The following is a 23884-nucleotide window of genomic DNA, read 5'->3' on the forward strand; positions in this document are numbered from 1 at the left end:
CACAGATTACTCAAAATCCCATTAAAAATACATACACAATACACACAGAGATACCAACTGACCTCCTCATAGCTGGTTTGGTTCAGCACGATAATCAAAAAAAAAAAACCACCAAGAAAACAACAACAAAAAACCCCAACAAAACAAATTAAAAAATCAGACAAAACCCAAAAACAAACAAAAAACCCCCCCATAAAAAACCCTACCAAACCAAAATATTCAAATTAAATTTTTCTTAAACATAGACTAAATCCAGCAGAAATATAGAGCACTTACTATCACTCCATTTAAAAAGTTATTTTTTAAGTAATGTTAAGAAAGATGCATTTTCAAAGACATTTCGAAATTTCATCAATTTAACGATGATTGAAATCTGTAATTCATCAGAAGGTCAGCAATTAACAACTCCAGTAGTTAAACCGAATAATCAGATTGCTTTATAAAGAGTAAGATATTCTATAAAGAAAATGTCCACACCATTGTTATTGCTGCTCAATACATCTTTACTCCTCCCTCCCCCCAGAAAAGCAATGATTCTTGCAGAGGAGATGTTCAACTTTCTCCTGAACTTAATTCTGCTGTTTAAGAATAAACTTCCTCTCCTCCTGGACCAAAGAAGGATCAACTTTTCAACTGCAGGTGCCCTAACAACTGTCACTGAAAGAATGTGACAAGATGCAGCCAAAACATACCTAAGAGCAGACCCCCAAAACTCCAGAGGTTTTCTGTCCATATTTGTGGGCCTGATGCGAAAATTAGGAATAAAATAAAAATTAAGAATAAAAAATTGTTCTGGAAAAGAAGAAAAAATGGGACATACAACAGTAAAACAAATTGCATAGTTGTTTTACACCTTGGTTCCCAAAATTTAAATTCTGAACTGACTCTTACATAATTTTAACTTAACTTGGAACAGCACAAGCTGTTATATTTCCTGCAGAGATGTCCACCTTTAACCTCATAACCTGTTTTTGACTGCAATATTGTGCATCTGGTCAATTTACAGCTTTCAGATGACAGGCAACATTGATCTTAAAACACTAAAAGACAAAATTCACCATTTCCAGTGATAACTTAGCCACTAGAATAAAACTGTCAATGATAAAAAGCAGTTTCACTTTAATTTGTTAATCAACTTCCCGACACTACTCCTTCCTTTGCTTTCCCTGCTAAGCAAGCTTCCTAGCCATTACTCTACTATGCTCTTAAATCAGCACAGAATTTTTACTAAAATCACCAAGGCTTTTTTCTGTTTATGGTAAACAAAAGACTCTCTGCCCTTCACAGACAGCTTTCTCTCTAGTAATCTCATCTTGCCATCTTGTTTTCATTTTCTTTTATTTTGACAACAGGCTCATCAATAAGTCTTGATCTCTCAGTAATAAGTGCTCTACGGGTAAAATCTCTGCTATCAGAACTAAGAGTGTATTTTACTTTTCACCCATAAGCTAGCCCTGAGAGGCAGTTTTACAGTAAACTAAGTCAGACTAAATGCAACTTGAATCAACAAAGGCAGCTCACTTCCCTCTATTATTCCCCTTCCTCTGTCCCCTCTCACCTCACATTTGCTCAGTTTAGCCAATCAATCCTCCCAAAGAGTAATTATCTTTCTGGCACTTAGGCTTCCGGAACCAACCCTCCACAAATCAGCCAGCGCTGCACAAGAAAGTGGTGCAAGCACACAGGAAAAACTCAGATTGCTGGTTTTGGCAACAACTTGCAGCTAGATTAGCTGCATTGTTTTGTCATACTGAATCTTCAGATATTAATCTACAACCACTAAAATGACAGTTCTTTGATTTTTTTCTTAGTTTCACTGCTTGGTCTTCGCTATTTGCATTCACATCTGAGCAGACTGCGCTGCCTGAGCAATTCAAGTAAATAAATATCACTATCCTGCATCACCATTATTTATCAATTTTTGTGATACCAGCATTTTATCATGGTACATTTCTTTATCTATTCATTAACATGAACTGTAAACTTCACTATCAGGCCTAGTACAGATCACCATGAAACTCCTCAAAAACATCCTGTTTGTTGAAGAGCCCCACTCATGACTCTTTTGGATACCCTTCTGTCTTTTAATCCTACTTCGAAACTACCACTCTTCTATTGCAGTCACATGCAATATTTTGTGAAGTCCATCTATCAAGTCGAGTGCATACGAACTACAAGCCAAGAGGGGAGATTTCAGAATGAAAGTAAACAAGATTAATACCTTAGGAAGGACATTAAGACACTTGAGCATGTCCAGAGGAGAGCAACAAGGCTGGTGAGGGGCTTGGAACACAAGCCCTATTAGGAATGGCTAAGGAAGCTGGGGTTGTTCAGCCTGGAGAAAAGGAGACTCAGGGGTGACTTTATCACTCTTTACAACTTCCTGAAAGGTGATTGTAGTCAGGTGGGGGTTGGTCTCTTTCACCAGGCAGCAACTAACAGAATGAGAGGACACAGTCTCAAGCTGCACCAGGGGAGATAGAGGTTGGATATTAGAAAAAAGTTTTTCACAGAAAGAGTGATAAAGTACTGGAATGGTCTGCCCAGGAAGGTGGTGGAGTCACCATCCTTGGATGCGCGTAAAAAAAGACTGGATGTGGCACTTGGTGCCATGGTCTAGCTGAAGTGTTAGGGAATGGGTTGGACCTCATGATCTTGAAGGTATCTTCCAACCTAGTCATTCTGTGAATTCAAAGATCCATGCAATGTCCTGAACACGATTATTTTAACTGCAGGACTGAAAAACCCCGACACCACAAAACCACTACATTTGGGGAGTATTTTTCCACCACTTGCCTCTGCGACACAATGCTAATCAACAGTTAAACCAGCTCAATGTACAAGCACAGGCAGTCTTCCTATTTTAAAGGAATTTCCCAAATATCTCCAGTTTCATCAGAAAATGGCATAAGTGCTTGCTCTCATCTTAGGATCATCTTTGTTTTAGGGTGAGATTTGAGACAGTGGTAACTTGCACAGCAGACTCAATGGATATAATGCAGTCATCTACAGTGTTTGCATCTGGCTTAGTCTGAACAGTGTATCACGACAGCCATCAAACAACCATATTTACACACAAACTTTTAGAAGAGACACCACTAACAGCCTCACTTCCATTCTTGCCAAGGGGCCAATACCACTACTAAGCTCTTAGTCCTGGAAAACCCTCCGTTTCTTATGCAACATTTGCTGATTTTCCATCTACTCTATATTCTAACTCTAACAGTTGACACCAAACTCAGACTGGGCGCTGCTGACTCATTGGAGAATGATAACTTTTTGGTTGTCAAACACTCACAGAAGATGACCCAATTTTGATCAAAACTTATCCTCAGTTTCTACGAAATGCTGAAGTTACAGCTCTTTTTAAAATATCAAGCTATATATACCCAGCTTGCAACATCCTTTTTTTGACCATTTTATGTGATCAAGACAAATACTGGTCTCTCCTAGCCATTTATTTCCTTTCTTATACTTGATCCCATATATAATAACTCAAAAAAGATATGAGATTTTTGTTTTAAAAACACACAGTCTAGAGGTCAGGTAGTATCTTAGTATTCTTACACAATTCTTCCAAGCTGAATGGATCTATAAACATGTTTCTTTTTCTTCCCACATTGCAGAATAATCAACACATCTACTCTCTTCTGCTAATTTAGACTCTATAGCACTGCATTACCACTAACAGAACAAGGGAATACAGTAATTTCACGACCATAAGGCACACCGGACTATAAGGCGTACCTTTTTTTGGTCGCGAAGATCTGTGCCACGCGCAACAAAGTAACGAATTACTAACGGAAACCCACGATCATGGAGTTTACTGGCAGGGGGTCAATTTGGAAACATTTTTCATAGATCGGCATAGGCTTCCAAAGGCAGCCCCAGGTACCCTCCCCATGCAGTGGGCCCTGTCACTCCCGCCCGTCCCCGCTGCCGGTTGGCGTGGTTCGGTGCAGCTGCGGGGCCGCCTCCCCCTTGGGGCTCCATGCTGCCGCGGTGCTGTTCCCCCTCGCGGCTCTGCGGAGCCGCCGTGCCGCTCCCTCGCTCGGCTCGGTGCTCCTGTCGTGCCATTTCCTCGCTCGGCTCCGTTGTGCCGCCATGCTGTTCCCCCTCGTGGCTCCGCGGAGCAGCCCTGCCACCCGTCCCTCGCTCGGCTTGGCAGTGCGGCCGCCCTGCTGCCCATCCCTCATTCGGCCCGGCGGCGCCGCCGCCCTACCGCCTGTCCCTCGCTCGGCTCGGCAGCCCGGCCGCCCTGCTGCCCGTCCCTTGCTCGGCTCGACACACCACGGCCCCACCTGCCCCTATCACCTGTGGCCCTGCTGGCCCGTGCTGGCCACAGCCCCGCTGGCTATGCCGGCCCCTATCGGCTGTGGCCCCGCTGCCCCTGGCACCCCGGCCCCACCGGCCCCTATCAGGTTGTGGCCCCTTGGCTCAGGCCGCCGCACACAACAAAGTAATGAAGTAGTAATACCTCCCTGCCCGTGCTGCTCCCTGTGCCTGGGGCCACCCCCTGCCTTCCTGCCCATGCTGCTCCCAGTGCCTGGGGCTGCCCCCTGCCTTCCTGCCCGTGCTGCTCCCTGTGCCTGGGGCTGCCCGCGGCTGCTCCCCACATCGCTACTCGGCGCTCCCGCAGCGCCATCCCCCCTCGCGGCTCTCACTTCTAGGGTGGCAAATGTCGCAACTTTGTGTACCATATAAGGCGCACCGGACTATAAGGTATACTTCCGGGTTCAGAGAAAAATTTTAGTCAAAAGGGTGCACCTCATAGTCGTGAAATTACTGCAGTCTCTCTCAAAATAGTTCATACTCAGTGATTTTAGGACTGCACCATTTGATTTACTCAGACCTCAGCAACACTAACTCTGACCAAAGAATTTTCAGCTACATATTCATGTTACTCTGAAACAAAGCATTGATTTTGAGTGTACTATATACAGATGCATACAAACCATTGACAATATTTCATTCTTTGTAGAGATGTAATGGCATCCAGACTATGGCAGGAGAAAGTATTTTGGATGTGCTCATTTGCCCTATTTTCTGTAGTTTCACCTACTACAAAGAGGCAGGATCACAGGTTCTCTCTAGCTACAAGTCTCACAAACATTAAGACAGTCCACATGAGACTACTCTTATATCTCTTATATCTTCAACCTTAACAGTTTATTGGGGCGGGATGGGGAAGTATTCCTGTATAATTTGTCTGCTGCTAAGCTCCTGGAAATTTTTCTGCTCAAAGAAGAAAGCTCCACAAATAACAAGTTTATTCCTAATTCATAACTGGTTACTATTTCCAAAGAACTAATTCCTCATTCTATCCCTTATACAAAGTGTTTTCTTTCTAGACCAGGAAACCTTACCTGTTGGGTTTTCCTAAACTCTTCAAGTAATTTTAAGGCCATATCATAATCTTTTAATAAGTGGTATGCAATGGCATATCCAATCCAGGAAGCGCGTTGTGTGGGGCGCAGTTGAAGCAGCTGGTACCTTGTCTCCTTCAGGAGAAGAAATGTAATTTTAAAAGAAGAATTTTTAACCAGAGTTACCACACATTTATAATGATTTAGCACCAAGACAGTCAATATTTTAAGAGAACTTTTAAAAGCCCTAGGCAACCTTTGAAATTCTAACAGCAGTACAGTTCTGTTTGATAAATTTGGAGGTTACATTCTAAACACACAAGTCATGGAACAAAGTAGAAAATCTATTTGTGGAGACACAGAAGGTGTCATTTTCAAGAGCACTACCTAAAGGCCTAAATTATTTCCAAAGACAGAGCTTTGAAATCTCAGAAAGCCCCTTCCAACAGAAAACAGGAGCTCACTGCCGTTGAAAGAGCGGCATTCACTCTCCTAGGCACAAGGTCCTCACACACTATTGCAACACTTCTCAGAACTTCTCCCTGAGTCAAGTAATCCTCAGGTCAGCAATTCTATTTTCCCTTTGCATTAGTAAATTCACAGGAATTAACATCCTTAGTAAGGAGATCAAATGGGCTTGGCATTACAGTTCAGTCCTCTACTTCACACGAAAAAGACAAATCAGTTCAGTCGTTTTGAAACTATTCACAATTTTAAGGTTTCATTTTTAATAACAATCATCAACGCAATTCCAGAAGCAGTCATCATGGGGCAAATTACCCACATACTAACAAGAAACATGGCATTCTTATATTACCATGTGTACTTCTTACCAAAAACACCTTCAGCATTTGCACACAAAACACCATTTGCAGGGTTCACAATTGCTTGGAATGTACTTCTACTTGCTAATTTAAGTACTGTCCCTTTTTCTTACTACTTTTGTGAAAAATGAGTTAAGAACTATTTTTACAAAGTGACTGGTGAGTGCAATTGCACGGAATATTTCTAGTTCTGCTCTCAACCTTATGTAGAGCTCTTCTGCAGTATCTTTTCCTGCTTTCCTAAAGAATAGCTTAAAACACTTTTGAAAGAGAAGAGAGTAGCAACAGAAATATTACCAATAAAAGACTTCGGAGTGGAATAGAACAAGAGAAGGATAACAGCAATAAGTGGGAATTCAAAGAGAATACTTACTCTATATCCTTCTAAATCCCTCATCTGAATCTGCAACAAAGAGAGATCCCTCAAGATCTGTAGGTTATCTTTATCTAGCTTGAGCGCATTCCGGTAACACTTGATGGCTTCATCATATTTCTTATCCGAACGCTGCAGAAGACCATAGACATGCCAACCTAATGCAGGTTAAGGAAGATACATTTACAATTTCCACAAAGTAACTGCAGTGCACTTATTTTACAGTCCAAACAACTTGACATCTTCCTTGAAGATCAGTACCATTACAAATGAAGATGGAGTACTGCAGCCAGACTTCACTAACACACTGTAAAATATTAAATGCTTCCAAGTATTCTTTTTAATGACATGTTAGTGCTTAAGTCACATTCAGAACCCCATGAGCATCATTATACAAACTAAATTATCCAAACCCCAGACTGTAAGAGTTAGTCACAAATTTATTTTTTAAAACATGCTACCATAATTACAGTAGGAATTCTTACTCATAGAAGTGTTTCACTCTAACAATGAAATTCGTGTATGATTTCTACTTTTCCTCTTTTGCCTATCTATAATGTCAATGACACCCCACATTTTACAGTAAGGAAAAACACAGAGCTTTACTTGATTCAAACTTAGCATTTTGTGCAACAGAAGTCCTTGTCACAATCTCATCACCTTAGATTTCCACCAAGAGTGTGCCATAGTAAAACCATCAGGTTTTGTACTACAAAGGATACAGACATGACTCTTCACATCATTACGAAGGCCTTTACGAACAAATTCGTACGCTTCCTCCTTCTTCCCTAAGCAGTTCAAGGTCAGTCCTTTCATCGCAAGTGTCTCTGTAAGAAGTATCAGATACTTATGTTTCTGACTTTCCATATGCCAGCTTTACAGTGCAGATATCCTTTGAAGTTGTTACACAGTGAAGTCCCCCATTAAAATATAATTTAGATCAGGATAGCAGCCTAGCACAGCTGAAGACAATTACATGGAAGCATTTCCTTTCTTGAAACTGGTCTTAAAAAGACCACTCGAGGAGCATCATACTGATGTAATCAACATAGACAACACAAACTTTTATTAATTTAAAAATACACTTAGCTCACTTTGAGGGAGTTAACAATAAGCTAAAGTAAACTTAGAGAGCTCCTCAATGTGTATTAAGGTTCCAGATGCAAAGACCAAGGGAAAAAAGGCTGTGTCTCACCACAAGAAACAAAACCGTCACAGTCAGTTCCCCTGTTACAGACTTCTTATAAAGCATTAGTTAAGGCAAGCATATTTACAGCTACCATATTAGGAGTGTAAGAGATCTCAATGCAATAACATTTTAATCAACATTCTCAGAGGCACAAGATTTCAAACTGTACATTGTTGTGGCTACTGCTCTCCCTCTTCTCCCATTTTTTAAGGCACACAGTAGATCAGTAAGTTGCATGTAATGCATGCAATATGCCTGAAAGCCATTCCAGATGCATATTTCAGTTTTTTTGTTAAATAAGAGGCCACTTTTTTGGTTCCTGCCAGATTAGTCACTTTTTTCATCTGGTTTTCCTCCAGCTACAAGCTCTTTCCCAGTATTAATGGCAAGACTGATCTCAAGGTCAGCTGTAACAGCAGTTTGAAATTTTATTGATAGACTCATTTAACTGTTTTTCTGTACAATACACCTGTAAGTGAATGATGACCCAAAATTAGTCAAAGGGAGGTTTTTTTGGTTGTTTTTTAGTTGTCCTACATCCATACTGTAAGAACAGAGAAAGCCAGAATACCTTTCAAATAATATTAAAACATTTTTAAAAGAATATCCGCATTGTGGGAATGGGAGCAAGCTAATCCTGCCTTCCAACACCAGAGATAACTGCCCAGCCACACCAATCTATCATTTTTGCCATCTTCTCACTAAACTTCTGAAACTCCTTTTGTCTGAGGCTAAGTGCGACAAGTACAGCTTTCCATCAGATCATTTCACTGGCTTAGTTCTGCTTCAGCTGTTCATTCCAGGCTTTACTTCCAAGCTTCAAAGCCATTAGGGTTCAAAGCTCTCACAATATGTGGATTGCCAAGGCATCTAGCTGTCCTGGAAAAGTTTAAGAGGTAGCAAGAGCAGAAAAGACAGATCTGTATACTGAGATGTTATAAAAACAGAAGTGTTAGTAAAGACACACGCATTAGGTCAAAGTTGAACAAACCCTCTAGCTTTGAAGCAACAAAAAAACTACTTTTATCTCTAGGGAAGTAATGAAGACAACAAAGAAACAGCAGGCATGGATGGAAGCATGAAAAGGATTAGTCAAACATTTTGACAAGATTTGACAACATCAAATAGGAAAATAATTTTACCGACACAGTACATGCACACTCAGTGCAAGGTTGCTTCAACAGTAAAAAAAACCCCAAAAATTTCACAGTATCAGAAGAAAAGACTATCTGAATAATGTAACGAAAACCTGTAATACAGTAAGACCAGAGTATCCTATTGAGGATGTAAATAGAATTTAACAGATGTAAATAGAAGCAATACACCCCTGACCTGTTTCCTACAAAATTTATCAGAGCAGGGTCACCAGATTCTGTCTTCAGCTTCAAGTATTAACAGCAACAGCATTACACTTAGCTCTGCTCCCTTAAGGCAGCAACTTGGTATGCAGTACAGAAAGTATAAGACTGTGAACTTGACAAAAAGCCCTCCACATTTTTAATTTATTGGCAAAACACGTTCATATAATATTCAAAAAAAGGCTGGGCTTGCTTTAAATAGGAATGTAAGAAAAACCAACACTATCATTCTGACCCAGAAACCTAGAAAGACAAGTTGGAAGCTTCACTGAAGTGTTGCTTCCACCATATATTTTCATCTTCAACATCCCATTGCACCAGGAGTGTTTGACTGAGGCAGAGTGGAAACCTGATCTGAATACACAAAGACTGAAAATCCAGAGTAATTATTCAGCCACAACAACAGAATCACACTCCACAACAGGCTCTTTTCTTTCCCAGTAGTATGATACAGACTAATAATACATTTAAGCTCTTGACAGGAGACAAAAAAAAAAAAAAAAAAAAAACAAACTTGAATCTGTAGTTACCTCCATGTTCAGCAAATTTTGGGTTAGAAAGGATCATCTTGCAGAACTTGAGTCCATTTTTGTACTGTTTTTGTTCATAACATTTCTGTAAAAGAGGTGAAATACAATCACTGAAATGCATTTAAAACCACAGTTCCTTAACATACTATTACAAATGTCATTCATCCAGCAAGGTATGGTGATCAGATCACCAACAAACTCTAGGCAAATACACCTATTCATACTAAATTGCCTCTTCTCAGCATTCAGAACATGCAACAAATAATCTACCTGAAGGTCTACCTTTTCAACAGAAATAGAAAGGGAAGCAGCAATATCTACTTCAATTCAGAAATTTTTAAAATAGAACACAGTTAGGAATCTTGACTCGACATAACTTTTGAGAATTAATCTCAGAGCCTAGGCACTCCTTTCAAAATCCCATTTCCCTGGCCTAGTGACTTTCCAGAACAAGACATCTCAAGACAGAAGACTTTCCTAGTTGAAAATAAAGACTTTTGGAAAGAAGAGGGAAGCCATGAAGCAGGATAGACTTATTACCTCAGAAATAGATACAGAGGTATCAGGGTGGGAAATTTTACCTGGTATTAAAAAAATAAAACACCTAATCTCTACCTGCAATATTACAGCTAAGATTTACTTCGAATACAATTTACCTTAGAATTTAGAATTACTAGGTAAACTAGCAAACAGTGTGGTTCAACTGTGGGAGCATATGGAAGAAACAAATGTGAACATGGGTCCCTTTTCTTCTTTAGGAAGAAACTAAGGTTTTAGTGATTTAAATGAACTATTGATCACTACAGTGGATCACTAAAACGAATCTGCTCAAACCAGTTAAAGGCGTGCTTGTGTCAGTAAGCATGAAAGTGATTTGAGATCCCTTAAGCTTTTTAACTGTAGAAAAGCCACCAAACCAGGCACAACTTGGCACCACTTTCAGTTAATAAGGAGTATTGTCCTGCTGCAATTTAGATAGCTATTCTCAGAAGAAGTCATTTCAGTTATGTGCTCGAGTGCTTTAGCAGTCTCTCATAGATCATATCTACTGCATCAATCTAGGACAAAGGCAAATCTGTGTTAAATTAATATGGAGATTGCAAATCAGAACAGATCATCCCATTACTTCACTGAGTAAAAGCAATACAGAAACATACCTAGGCCCACTTTGGGGTAATTAGCTATGGTAATAAAACAAGGGTCCTCCCCCAGTCTGTGAGGAAGGGTTTATCTGCAGACAGGTTTTAGGTTCTTGTCGCCTGAAACTCAAGACACTTGCAGTTAACCATGACTAAGCGCAGACTAAATCATAAAATAATTTAGGTCAGCAGGAACCCTCAGAGGTCACCAAAATCATCTCTCAAACCAAAAAGACAGCTAACCTTGATATTAGATCAGGTTGATCTATCTGAACAACTTCTGACAGGATGGTCAGAGAGTTCCCATCAGAAACAGTTATACAATGGATATTCACATTTAAGCAACAGCAACAGAAAAGCTCCGAGACTTTTTTTTTAACTGAGAACTAGTTTGAATGTCTTTCACCAGAAATAACCTAGGTTGTAGCAAAACTTGGAGTCCCCTCTAGGGGAAGGTGAAATTCTCCTATTCATCTACTTTCTTTGTTAACTCATGATACTTAGTATAAGTTTTAAAGAAACCTAGGAAAATACCAACAATGTGCTAAGTATGTTTTCTAAACTTATTCAAGTATGCCTAAAAAAGCAGCAATAGTGAACGCTCATTCACAGTTCTACAAGTCTTGCAATGTTAAGTGAAATCCCAAATATACAGCAGTGCTTAACCCGAAGCTATTTGAGTCAAGTGTGCACTTAAAAAAGATTAACTACTGGAAAAAAATCAGATCCATTATCCTTGTTCTGACATTTTTATCCTATAGAGTTCAGTCTCAGGCCTAGAATAAGAACTGAATTGCAGATAATTAGAAATAAATGTGATTTTTGGAGGACAGACAAGATCACATTTTCTAAAGCCCAACAGATGAATGGAAGAGAAATAAATGCACTCCACGTTGAGAGGAAATATAAGTTCAATACTTAGTTTGTTGCCTTGCTGATAAGATAACCAGCATCCTTGGTTCAGGTTGAGAGAAGACCTCAGAGTACCAAGTCCAAACTTCAACTCAGTACTGTCAAATCCACCACTAAATAATGTCCTTAAGTGCCACATCTACACATCTTTTAAATATGTCTAGGGTTGGTGATCCAACCCCTTTCCTGGGCAGCCTCTTCCAATGCTTCCAACCCTTCCAAGTGAAAAAATTTTTCCTCATATCAAATTTAAACCTCCCCTGGTGCAACTTGAAGCCATTTCCTCTTATCCTGAAGTTTCTAGGAGAAAAGACCAACCCCCATGTAACTACAGCCTCCTTTCAGGTAGCTGTAGCACAGATGGGCATTTCACAGTTGGGAAGCCTGATGTCTCCATATGTGTTCTCAAGTTTTTTACTTATCAAGACAAATGTGGCTGAAATGCATTCACTAGAATCTGCCCCACTGCATTAAGTCTTTGGTAAACTAAAACCTCGAGTTACAGTAATTTCACGAATACAAGCCGCACTGAGTATAAGCCGCATCTCTGGGTGTTGGCAAACATTTTGGTTTTTGTCCATAAATAAGTCGCACCCGAGTATAAGCCGTTCTGTCGTTCGCAGCGAGGACCCGCGTGCAACAAAGTTGTCAATTAGTAACAGAACCGCGGGAGGGCGGAGTTTACTGGTTGAGCTAAGGCTGTGCAGGCTCGGCCCGCTCGGGGCTGCCGACGGGGCCAGGTGGCCCAGCCCGGCGCTGCCGCTCGGGGTCGGCCGCCACTGGGATCGGGGCCGGTCACCGCTCAGCGTCGCCGCTCGGGGCCGGCCGCCGCTGCCACTGGGCTTGGTCACCCCAGCCCGGCACTGCCCCGCGGTGGCAGGCAGGGACGGAGCTTCCCCCGCTCCTACGGCAACGGCGGCCGGCGGGGACGGAGCTTTCCCGCACCCGTGGCGGTGGCCGGAGGGGACAGAGCTTTCCCTGCTCCTGCCGCGGCAGCAGCGGGCCAGGATGAAGCCTGCCTGCTCCTGCCGCGGTGGGTGGAGATGGAGCACCCCGCCTCCTCCCGGAGCCGCGGCAATGGCAGCGCAGGGCCCCCCCGTCTCTCCCCCGGGTTGCGGCAGAGGAGGGAAGGAGGGAGATCTCCCGCCTCTCTCCCCACCCCCTGTGCTGCCTGCAGGGATCCAGGCTCCACCCGCGGTGCAACAGAATAGCAATTTGTAACAATCGCGAATTGACGGCTTTGCAGTTGCTCAGCTCGGCTGGGCACTCTGGCTGGCACTTCTGAGGTTGTAAATGTCAGAAAATTATTCACATATTAGCCGCTCCTGAATATTAGCCGCATTTCCGGTTTGGGAGCCAAATCTTAGTCAAAATGGTGCGGTTTGTATTCGTGAAATTACTGTAATTTGCCAAGTTGGGGTTTTATAACTGTCTTATCTGTAGTGCTTAATGAGATGCTCCCCGTCACTCCTTTATGGCAATCATTTCCTGCTAAAGCTAAAACCAAATCATGAATGTTTACACACTCGAAACCAAAAAGGGAAATTGTGGCAAGGCCAAAATGTTATCCACAACTTCCACTACGAGATGCTCCTGGAAGGATGCTACCTTGTCTAGCACAAAATCTCATTATTCCCTTTTCCAACACTAAATCAATGATACAATCTACCATTTTGTGTACTTTCAGGCAAGTATCAAGTGCCTCTACATAGATGTCAAATTGCCACTGCATCTGAGAAGTAATCATAACTGTAAAAGGTAAAAAAATCCTACTAACAAGGACACAACAATGAAAAACAAGAAAAGACTTGATTCCTGTATTAAAATGCTTTGCTGCATCTCCTTAGCAAAATGCCGTTCATACATTGCATTTTTTTATACTATGTCTTTTTTTAAAAAAAAAAAAGACCTAAAATCCCTTCCGCTACTAAATATAAACAGAATCAAGGATCTGAATCACTAGCATTACTTGTAAAACAGAAGGACTTCACACATCACTACTCAATCACATACATCATCTACATCTTAACTTACATTTAACTATCTAAACATCAGGTTAGTGCAAGGATGATTTTACAAACTACATCTCCCTAGACATAGCATCTGCTGGTCCCGCATTGAGAGCGGTTACATTTTTCACATAGATAGTTTAATACAGTTAGGCAATTTTATGGCTGAAGAACATCCCATTATCTCAGACATTAACACACACTTCCAAGAAGCCGTATTAACAAAAAAATATTCTCAACTGGCGACTTGAAGAGACTGCAGCTGCAGAAACCAATTCCCTTCCTCACTCCATGGCCCCAGTGCCTCTGAAGGTATTCAAGTGATGTATTATTTCACAAAGCATTTTTATGTGAAGACTAAAGAGTAGGATCACATTCAAAGAGGACAGCTATTTCATCAAACCAAATAGTGTTAAACACAGCAATCAGGCTTCTCTGATCAGCTTAAATGTTTTAATAATTTAAAGTTGTTTAAGATGGTCTGTGACTGTAACAAAGTTACAATGGAGTTCAAATTGTACAGTGACCCATCAGACTGTGAGCTTGTGTAAAAGGGGTTTCTAAGAAAGATGGGGACAACTTTATAGCAGTGCCTCTTGTGATAGGCTAAGAGGTGACGTTTTTATGCTAAAAGATCAATTCATATTAGACATAGGGTAGGCATTTTTTATGATTATAGTGGTGAAATACTGGAAAGGTTAGGTTGCCCACTGAGGTAACAGATGATCCCTTCCTGGCAACATTCAAGGGGTTCTGAGCAACCAGATCTAGTTGAAGATGCCACTCCTAATGGCAAGAGGTTGGACTAGTAGCTATTAAAGGTCTCTTCCAACCCAAGCTACTCTATAATTCTATGTGCAATTTTTTTAATAACAATACTGCAATTTAAAAATTGGTTCTGACATCTCAACAGGAACTTATCAAACACAAAATCCAAACCATTACCAACATTTTACCATTATTCTCCAATCCTACTTGTACAGTCCACATTCCGTTAAGACTGCCTTGCCAGAAACATGAAGCATCAGAACCACCAATAAGAAAAACAACAATTCAAACCAATTAAACAATTTTAACATAGTTTCATAAATACAGCTTCAAGTTTTATTAATAGAACAAATGAGAGCAACATTAGGTTGGAAAGGGCCTCCGTAATTGCCAAGTCCAGCTGTCACATTCTCATTGAACCATGCCCCCAAGTACCATATTTACATGCCTTTGTAAATACTCCCAGGGTTGGTGACTCAACCAGGGCAGCACGTTCCAGCGCTTAACCATCCATTCGTGTGGAAATTTTTCCTCATATCCAAGCTAAACTTCTCCTGATGCAATTGACGCCATTTCTTCTTGACTTGTCACTCACTACCTTGGGAGAAAATACTCACTCCCACCTCACTACCACCTCCTTTCAGGCAGTTGTAGCAAGTGATGAGGTCTATCTTGAGCCTGCTTTTGTCCAGGCTGAACAACCACAGCTCCCTCAGCTACTCCTCAATAAGACTTAAGACATCATTTGTCTTCCCTTCCATTGTACTTCCAAATAATCCTGCCTGCAGACCTCTCTGCACTCAACAGCTTCAACGTTCCTCTTGCCAGGTAGTGTCTTGGTTCCTGTTGCCAAGATTTTGGTGTAGAACTCTGAGGGTTTTGGCAACACCTAGGACTCATTAAAAAAAAAAAATCACTCATGTATACAATGCTCTCTAATGCTGATGGAAGTGCTGCTTAAAGAAGAAAACCAAGGACTAAATGTAGAACATCACAGCCCAAGGAAAAAGGACAAGGCTTACACATCAAGCCTTATGGAAAGAATGCTCAAAGTCAGTTGTGCTGGAAATCTTCTCCTGTCACAATGGTGACCAAGTTCAGTAGTAACAAACGCTCAGAGTTATCAATGACACAGATTCTGATCAGCACCTTTTCCTGAGAGCTATCTGGCAAATACTTTGGTTGATCAAATTACTGATACACATTTCTGACCAAAACCAGGCACAACCAATACAGGAACATCAGCACATTGTCAGTATTCTTAAAACTGGCATTTAACCGGAACTTTTAAAAAGCCTTGTTTTACTGCACATCTATAAAACAATGTCATCAGCATAAGAAAGGCAATCCATTTCCTACAGCAGCTGACAAAATTAGTTGTCTAAGTACCTTAGATTTTAGGCAACACTCGGTAGCTACTGCTTCTAAGTTAATAAATAATTATTAGATTATTTACCAGTTTGATAACAAGGTCTGTCCATCTTGCTTGAAGGAGTTCAGCATCTGTGTTGAAAACGCTCCTTATATTACAAACTATACGGATATTTAAAACACTGATATATGAAAAGAAAGCATCATGATACCACTGAAGTTCAGAGACAGACTAGAAACTTCTCCATGAGGTTTTCCAAACAGCATTGCTCTCTCCACACTAACTTCAGTTCATTGATGTTTTAGAGAATTGAAAAAAGGTATCAGTTGGGCTTCAGGTCATGGAGGCCAAGAAAGCCCTATCACAAGCATCTTAAATTTCTAGTCCCAGGGTAACCATTCCAGAGTATCAACATATTTTTCTACCCATTCTCCATACTCTAACAGGATTTTATATACACATGGCCACCTCATGTCTGTTATTCCTCTGCTGCTAAGAGTAGCTAATCTCATCAACTGAAATAAAGAGCAAGATAACCTAGACATATCCTTGCTTGCTTTGACTGTCAAATTGGACAGGCCACATCATTCTTCTCCAGACCTAGGGGCTTAGCAGTGCAGAACAGTGCTGAGTCAGAACACAGACAATGGTGTACAACAGAACAAACAGCTAGCACTATAAGGTGATTGATTCTGATAAATTTATTAATGTTACAGTAATATCTAAACTTTCACTATCACAATACTCTGCACACAACATCCTTTTTTTCCCTTAACCAGATTTCACAATTATTCAAGTTCAAATAGTCAGAAGACACAAAACTTGGTACATAATGCAGCTGGTAGTAACAGCTGTAATCATTGCTGTTTGTATTCTCTATTACAGTAATTCACAATTATAAGCTGCACCATTTTGACTAAAATTTTGCTCCCAAACCGGAAGGGCGGCTTACATTCAGGAACGGCTTATATATGAACAAATTTTGGAAATTTCCCAACCCGTAAGTCTGAGCTAGCAATAGCCCCGAGCCGGAGCCCACATGGCCCCAGGCGGCGGGGCAGTGGAGGCGTAGCAGGAGCGCTCCCCAGCCCAGGGGGTGCGGTGGCAGCACCAGCCGGGCACGACCCTCTCCTTCTTCCCAGCAGCAGCAGCCAGGGATGCCCCTCTCTCTCTTCCTGGCGGCACTGGCCGGGCACGCCGCTCCCCTGCCTCCCAGCGGCAGCGGTGAGCAGGGCTGGGGTCGCTTCCTGGCGGCCTCCCCGAGCAGGGTCGAGCCAGTAAACCCTGCGATCCCGCGATTCTGTTACTAATTGGCAACTTCGTGAAAGTTGCACACGGATCCTCACTGCGAACGAAAGTGTGGCTTACAGTCTGGTGCAGCTTATATATCGAGGAAAAACGAAATGTTGCCAACACCCTGGAAGCACGGCTTATAATCGGTGTGGCTTGTAATGTGAAATTACTGTACTGGTGGAATAAAATTTATATTGTACTTATTATGGGAAAGACCATGTACAATAAAAATGTTTTTCTGCCATTTATTGTCACAGACCTCTCTAACAGCCCTATAAACTACACCTCTTTTAAAAGGAGAAGCTATTATCAACAAGCTTGCCTTAAATTAAGACCTAGTGTAATTTCATGCTGTGCACACACACTCAATACAATTTGAATTCCTAGAATATCCTTTGCTTCAAAAGGGCAGAAACAAGACAGAGTAGAAAGAACTCTTGCTGACAAGTACTTCACATTTTTAACTTTTACGCTGCTTAATACAGTTCTCTCCTGTTTGTGAACAGGTGTGCCCCTGCAAAGTAAAAACCATAAGAGCAACACTAGAAATGAGACAAGTTATAGCCCCAACAGACATTTTCCTGTAGTTTTCAATCTGCACTTTGTGCAGAAGTACTGAAGAGACCAATCTGCCACATCTGGGATGAATTGCAATTTGCTTAGCAAGAACTCAGACTAAGCAGGTGGCTCCACAACCTAGCGGAACTGCATCTGAGAGCAGTTAAGTAAGTAAAACCATGAACACCAGCACTGTTTTGTGGGATCTGATACAACACACATGAAAATAAACATCAGGCTTTAAAAGTTACAATGTTTTTTTAGCCATCTTCAAGCAAGTTCAAGACAATTATCAACACAAGCCTTCAACAATAAATTAACCTCAACATTCCATACTTAACAACACAGCTATTCAGCCAAAAATCACAGGAATCAAAGCAGATCAGAGCTGAGCTCAGACACACCTGGTACAGGCCACTAAAGGTAAGATACAAGTGCTGGATGCAGAGAGAGGCTTATGAATAAGACAAGCTCAACTGTAATTCTCACCAGAATGTTCTCAGCCTCCAGTAATTTATGCCTCACCAACATTCCATGCAAAAGGGTTTATCTTTACTCACAAAAAGATTAAAGAGGGTCCCCAACGTGCAACCCTCAAAGCGCCCAAACCTTTTTATATGGCTAATACATCATGCAGCAAAGAGTTCCACTGCATAAAAACCCTTTTTTTAACAACTTCTTGTTTGGAGCCTGCTATTTTGCAGCCACCATTTCTAACAAAATCAAAATAAATCACAATAGCTTGAAGATAGGCAAGTACCTCCTTAACTTCTGAATCTTCTGTTAAGGTCTTTCTCCCTCTAGAAGGTAATTTCATACTCTTCCTTCTGAGGAGGCTTGAGGGAAGAACCAGGGGAAAGAGCAAAGCACACTGCACTGCAAAAGTAGACTTGCAGTGTACTTGGACAATGGCATAACAGCATATTCATTTTCCCAGGATTCATCAGTTTTCAGTGTATAGGGGAAAGTGTCTTAAAGAAATTTCAAATACCTCTAAAAATCTCAAATGTCAGGGCAATTCATCTCACAGCCCATATAAGATCTGTATTAAATTAGGATTTCCAAGTCTTACATAAATCTATGATCCATTTATTTGTTATGACTCAACCTGCTCCAAAAACAGGGACGCTTTCAGGTGGCCTTCACTTTTTGAGCCACAAATACTTTGGAACTGAACTCTTCTTGCTATTCAGTGCTTGTTCTGTTCCTTATAAACAGTCAAATAAGAAAAAATGTCAGCATAAAACACAAAGGGACTTAACTCTTAAAATTAACATTTTTTCAAAGAAAAGTAGGAATAAAAGTCCAGAATGAAGAAACAACCCACAGCATTCCATAGAAACCTGTTTTCTGAGCCTTACATGATGACCTTCACAAACTCCTTTTGAAAAATTAAACCAAGAACATCTATTTGGGATAAAGTCTTCTCCAAATGAGACTCTCTCAAATCACTGACAAATGTGAAGTGTGACTTTCCCTTATGACTGGCATCTATCCTCCACAATTCTGTCATTTCAGTAATTTGCAGCTGGTCAGGCATCCTCACCACCTCGTTTCAAAGTCCCTATCGAGGGAACCGCCTACACTCTTCCTAGGCTGTCTGTCCCCACCAGCACAACCACACCAAGATTCAGTCTTAAGTTACACCAGAAGATTTTAAGTGACTGCTCCAAACTCCTGTCTTTAAAAGGAAGAGATCTTTAACGTCAGAGATGCCAATCTTCCGCTGCTCCAGAGGTGGATTAATAATGGTTATCTCACCTATGGTATTTTTCTCATCTGGGAGGCCCTAATTAGCAGAACAACATAACTTCCCAATTATCGAGTTTATAGTTCAGTAACTCCCCCACGTCATTCCTAGGAGACTGACTAGTTTCATGCTTATAAACCATTATTATTTCATTAAATAAAATTTTCATTTACAGCAATTTCATGACTATAAGGCACACCCTTTTGACTAAAATTTTGGCCCAAACCCAGAAGTGTGGCTTATAGTCCGGTGCGCCTTATATATGGACAAAGTTCGGAAATTTGCCAACCCAGAAGAGTGAGCCGTGGGGGGAGGTGGCAGGGCCGCGGTTGCTGGGTGTAGGAGGGGTCTCAGCCAGCAACCGCATGTGGGGAGCCAGCAGCGGATCCTCACTGCAAAAAAAAAAAGTGTGCCTTATAGTCCGGTGCACCTTATATATTGGCAAAAGTTTGGAAATTTGCTGACACCTGGAAGTACACCTTATAATCCGGTGCACCTTATAGTCATGAAATTACTGTAATTAAATCCCACAAACACCTGTGCATTTATATTTTATCAAAGAATAAATCTCTTAAGGTTATTGAAGAAGATGGAGTACAAAAAGGACGTTACAGAGAAGATGCCCAAGTCCTCAGATGGGGCACTTTAAGTAATTTCTAACATTTCCTTACCCTGAAAAATGGAAAATACATGCCTGAATTACTGAGCAGCAACAACTCACTGCTGCAAGGCTATATACTTGCAGACTTTTTGTGTCTTATTAGTTGAAGTCAGCTTCAATTAAAGCAGTAAACCTTATTTTAGGCAACAGCAATATGAGGAATTTGCTACAAAACCAAAGGATTAGTCATTTACAGGCATGTAAATGACTATTAGTCTATTAGTTCTATTAGGCATTAAACAAACATCAGACCATACCTTATACAGCAAGAGCTTGGGCTGACACCAATACTTATTGGAAAACATTAATCATTTCTTAAAAAGAACTTGGTAAGTGAGCCATGAAAGCATGGACAAGAACCCCAAGGCTTTCCTCTAAAGCCTACTAGACTACTTACAAAGACTACTGCCATGCCCTGTCCAGATAAAGTTGATTTAATTCCATAAAGCCAATGTTTAAGACTAACTCTGAAACAGTTTATAGTATGGGTTCTTGGGTGGAGGAAAAAAAAAAAATCACAGCTGCTTAAACTGATCCATACTTTGAAGGCTAGTTTACAACTCAATTTGAAATTAACAAAATAGAAGATCAGGCTAAGCTTACTATAAGTAAACACCAAATATATGATACCAAATTTCAACCTTAACAAGAAGCATTTTAAGTTACCATGAGTAGGTTTATTTTAGACTACATCTGCCCCATTCCCTTACAAAGTCACCTAAAAGCTGAAGACTGACTTTAATTAGCAAGAAACACACGGGTACTCCTGTATAAATTCTTATTTATGATGCTTTTCTCCTTCCATGAGAGGGGAACAGATTCAAATACATCATATCCATGCCTTCTGTGAGGCTGTGAAGTGGAAGACCTTGAAGCTGCTCAGCCCCTTACTCCCAAACAGCATCACACCTGTAAGCACCAAGAGATATTCCAGGGGAAGAGCAACTAGACTGAGAAAGTCTCTGCAGAAGAGTGAAAGTATGGCCTAAGAAACAAAACCTCAGTGGAAGACAGAGCAAGAAAGGAGCTTTAGCACTACCTTACAGTAGTACTGACCAGCTACAAATACAACCTATGCTACAATTGCTATTACTTCCCTAAATGCTAGTTTTAAGTCAGCTTGTTCAAGCACTGCCAAGCATGCAAGCACACAAACTGATGCGGCTTAAAGACCATTAACTCAGCTTCGCAAGCCGACTTCCCAGCTTACACAGAACTCCAGGAGGCCAGGGCAGCTCTCACAGCTTTGCTGTTACGTGGGCATCTCGTTCAGAACATGGATAACCTGTCTCATATGTCACATACACACACTGAGTCATTGCGAAGGATTTCTCATGATGTCCAAATGAGCTTTCCCTTTCACAACTTCCAATTCTCTGTAGAGTATTCAAAAAATACTAAAGTCTTAAAATATGAGTAAAATTTCCTTGCATCTGTTCCAAGTAATTAAATCACTACATGCTTGTAGGGTCTTATTATGCATTCTCCTACATAATCCCTGCCCCCACTTTTTTAAATTACTAGGGATGCTATGGGCATTTTAAATGTTCTAGCAGTGCCAAAGTAAGCAAAAGTTGGTTTGATTAAAGAGCTTTTAACACCACAAGTTATACTACTAAACAAAAATACTCTGAGACATGTCAAGCAACCAAAAGATTCCATTTGTAGTATGCCGACATTAGTATTCCAGAAAAATGCACCATGAAAAGAGTCAGAACACACCAGAAAAAAAACTATAAGAAATTAAGTTTCAAGAAGTAACACTATATGAACAGACAAGCCAGTAATTTTGTGATCAACACTTCAGGAACTGCATTTGGCCACTACACAGCACCAGCTAAAAGCTTCTGAAAGTTACAGAAAGCAAGTAAATTTATGTATGAACTTCACTGAAGTTTTATGTATCTCTCCTCCTTGCCTAAGCACTGATGTCCAACAGTTTTATCCACTGTTTAATATTTTTAAAAAATTGTCTAAAATATAATCCCCAGAAAAGTCATTCTATAATCCAATCAAAAAAGAAGTGGCTGCTACTGTGAACTTGTCTGCTGCTAGTAAGAATAATCACTTAACTGTTCTAATATTAGTCACTTATTTTTAGCAGAGAGAAAGAGGAGCGCTAGAATGACTTACTAAGATGCATACCATAAGCATGCAGTAAGCAACAAATCACCATTAAGAACCAGTAAGTTTTTTAAAGCCTGCATACTACGAAAAGCAGCCAAAATAAAACAGCTCTGAAGCACCTGCTGAAACACAACAGCTCCATACAGAGTACAGAAGCTTACACACACTGTTTGAGCTCAGCTTCCTGAAGCCTAAATGTCTACCTCTGAACCACAAAGTACTGAAACTACCTAACCAATTCAGAGAGAACTAAAGAAATGTGTGCCTGCCAGCAGGATTACTTAGAGTGCTGCACAGACGTCCTCTGTCTGCAGAGTGGTAAACTGACACAAAACACCTCAATTTGGTTGAGGCTGGAACTCCATTTACTATCACACTGACAAGTTAATGAAAAGGGGAATGTGGTGTTTTCTTGTCTCGGGAGGGAGGAGCAGAGCTTTTTTCTTTCCGTAAGTGTTACCACGATAAAGTACACAGCGACTGATTTAGAAACGCACAGCTGAAGCGAGCTCCTTCTTCAAAGTTATTTCACAAACACTGAACGTCCTTTGCACCGTTAAGTCTCAAAGAGCGGAATTCGCCCAGCACAAAGGAATTGAGACAAGTCCTCCAAAGGACGCACAGAAGCAGGATACTTCAATCAACCACACGTCTTCAACTACACCCAAAACTGCTGAGCGAGCGAACTACTTTTAACCCGGTCCCTACACCAAAACCGACGCTCTCACTGGAAATGAAGCGCAGACGGGAATCAACCAAGCAACAGCAAATGCTGCTGCGCTCGCACCGCGCTTCGAGGTCTTCTCCTTCCGCGCTGCGCGGGGAGGGAGAGGAGCGGCGGCGCAGCCCGGGCTGGCCCCGCAGTCCCCGCGGCGGGCGGGAGGAAGGCGCTCGGCGGCCCGCGGAGGCTGCCCGGCTCCCTCCCTCCTTCCCGCCCTCGCCCGGCCGGGGGCCACACCAGCCCTTCCCGGCCGCCGACACGAGCAGGGGCGGCTCGCCCGGCCTGCTCGGCGGGCCCCAGACAAAGGAAGGAAGGAAGCGGGGACGAACCGGGGCGAGGAGGCGACGGCAGCCCGGCTCCCCCCGGGCGAGCGCGGCCACCGCATCCGTGTGCGCTCAGCCGGGGCCAACTCCGGCGGCGGGCGAAGTGACCCGGAGGGCACCGAGCCAGGCCGGCGTGCGAGAGGGAAGAGGAGGGAGAAGCGGCGGCGGGAGGAGAAGAGAGGAGCGGGGCTGGTGGCTCACCAGGATCCGCTTGAAGAGGTTGCTCTCCTTGGGCGGCAGCGGCACGGACGGCATGGCGCGGGCGGCCCTAGGACAGGCACGGCTGGCGGGGGTGGGGGCGGCCCGGGAGGGGCGGCTGTCGGTACGAGGGACGGGAGGAGGGGGGAACGCCGGGGAGGAAAAGCCCGAACTCGGCGGGGCGGCGGCGGCTCTTTAACTCATAGCCCTGCGCCGCCCGCCCTCCCCGCCGGCTCCCCCGGGCCCCTCTGCGCAGCTGCCGGGGCGCCTCGCCGCCCGCCTGACGCTGCAAAATGGCCGCCGGGGTCCCCTCGGCGCAGGCGCAGCGCCGCTCCCCTCACAGACACCCTGTCCGCCCGCCCTGCCCCAGGGCAGGGAGTGAGGATTCCCTCCGTGATTCCCTGCGCGATTCC

At 42.2% G+C, this 23884-nt stretch overlaps 1 protein-coding gene across 2 annotated transcripts in view; it reads right to left on the reverse strand.

Moving 5' to 3' along the window:
* The window catches only part of NAA16 (N-alpha-acetyltransferase 16, NatA auxiliary subunit), a 66588-nt gene extending 43031 nt beyond the window's left edge, over positions 1-23557 (reverse strand). For both annotated transcript variants that reach the window (XR_004417019.1, XM_033051626.1), the window contains exons 1-5: positions 23475-23557; positions 9641-9725; positions 7286-7390; positions 6564-6721; positions 5367-5501 (exon numbers count right to left, since the gene is read on the reverse strand). Coding sequence is in view for 1 of the 2 variants with exons in the window: in XM_033051626.1 (XP_032907517.1) it covers positions 5367-5501; positions 6564-6721; positions 7286-7390; positions 9641-9725; positions 23475-23528 (537 nt within the window). In the remaining variant the exon portion in view is untranslated. The remainder of the gene's footprint in view (positions 1-5366; positions 5502-6563; positions 6722-7285; positions 7391-9640; positions 9726-23474) is intronic.
* Positions 23558-23884: the final 327 nt, after the last annotated feature.

Source organism: Catharus ustulatus, chromosome 2, assembly GCF_009819885.2.
Source record: "Catharus ustulatus isolate bCatUst1 chromosome 2, bCatUst1.pri.v2, whole genome shotgun sequence".
Lineage (NCBI taxonomy): Eukaryota > Metazoa > Chordata > Aves > Passeriformes > Turdidae > Catharus > Catharus ustulatus.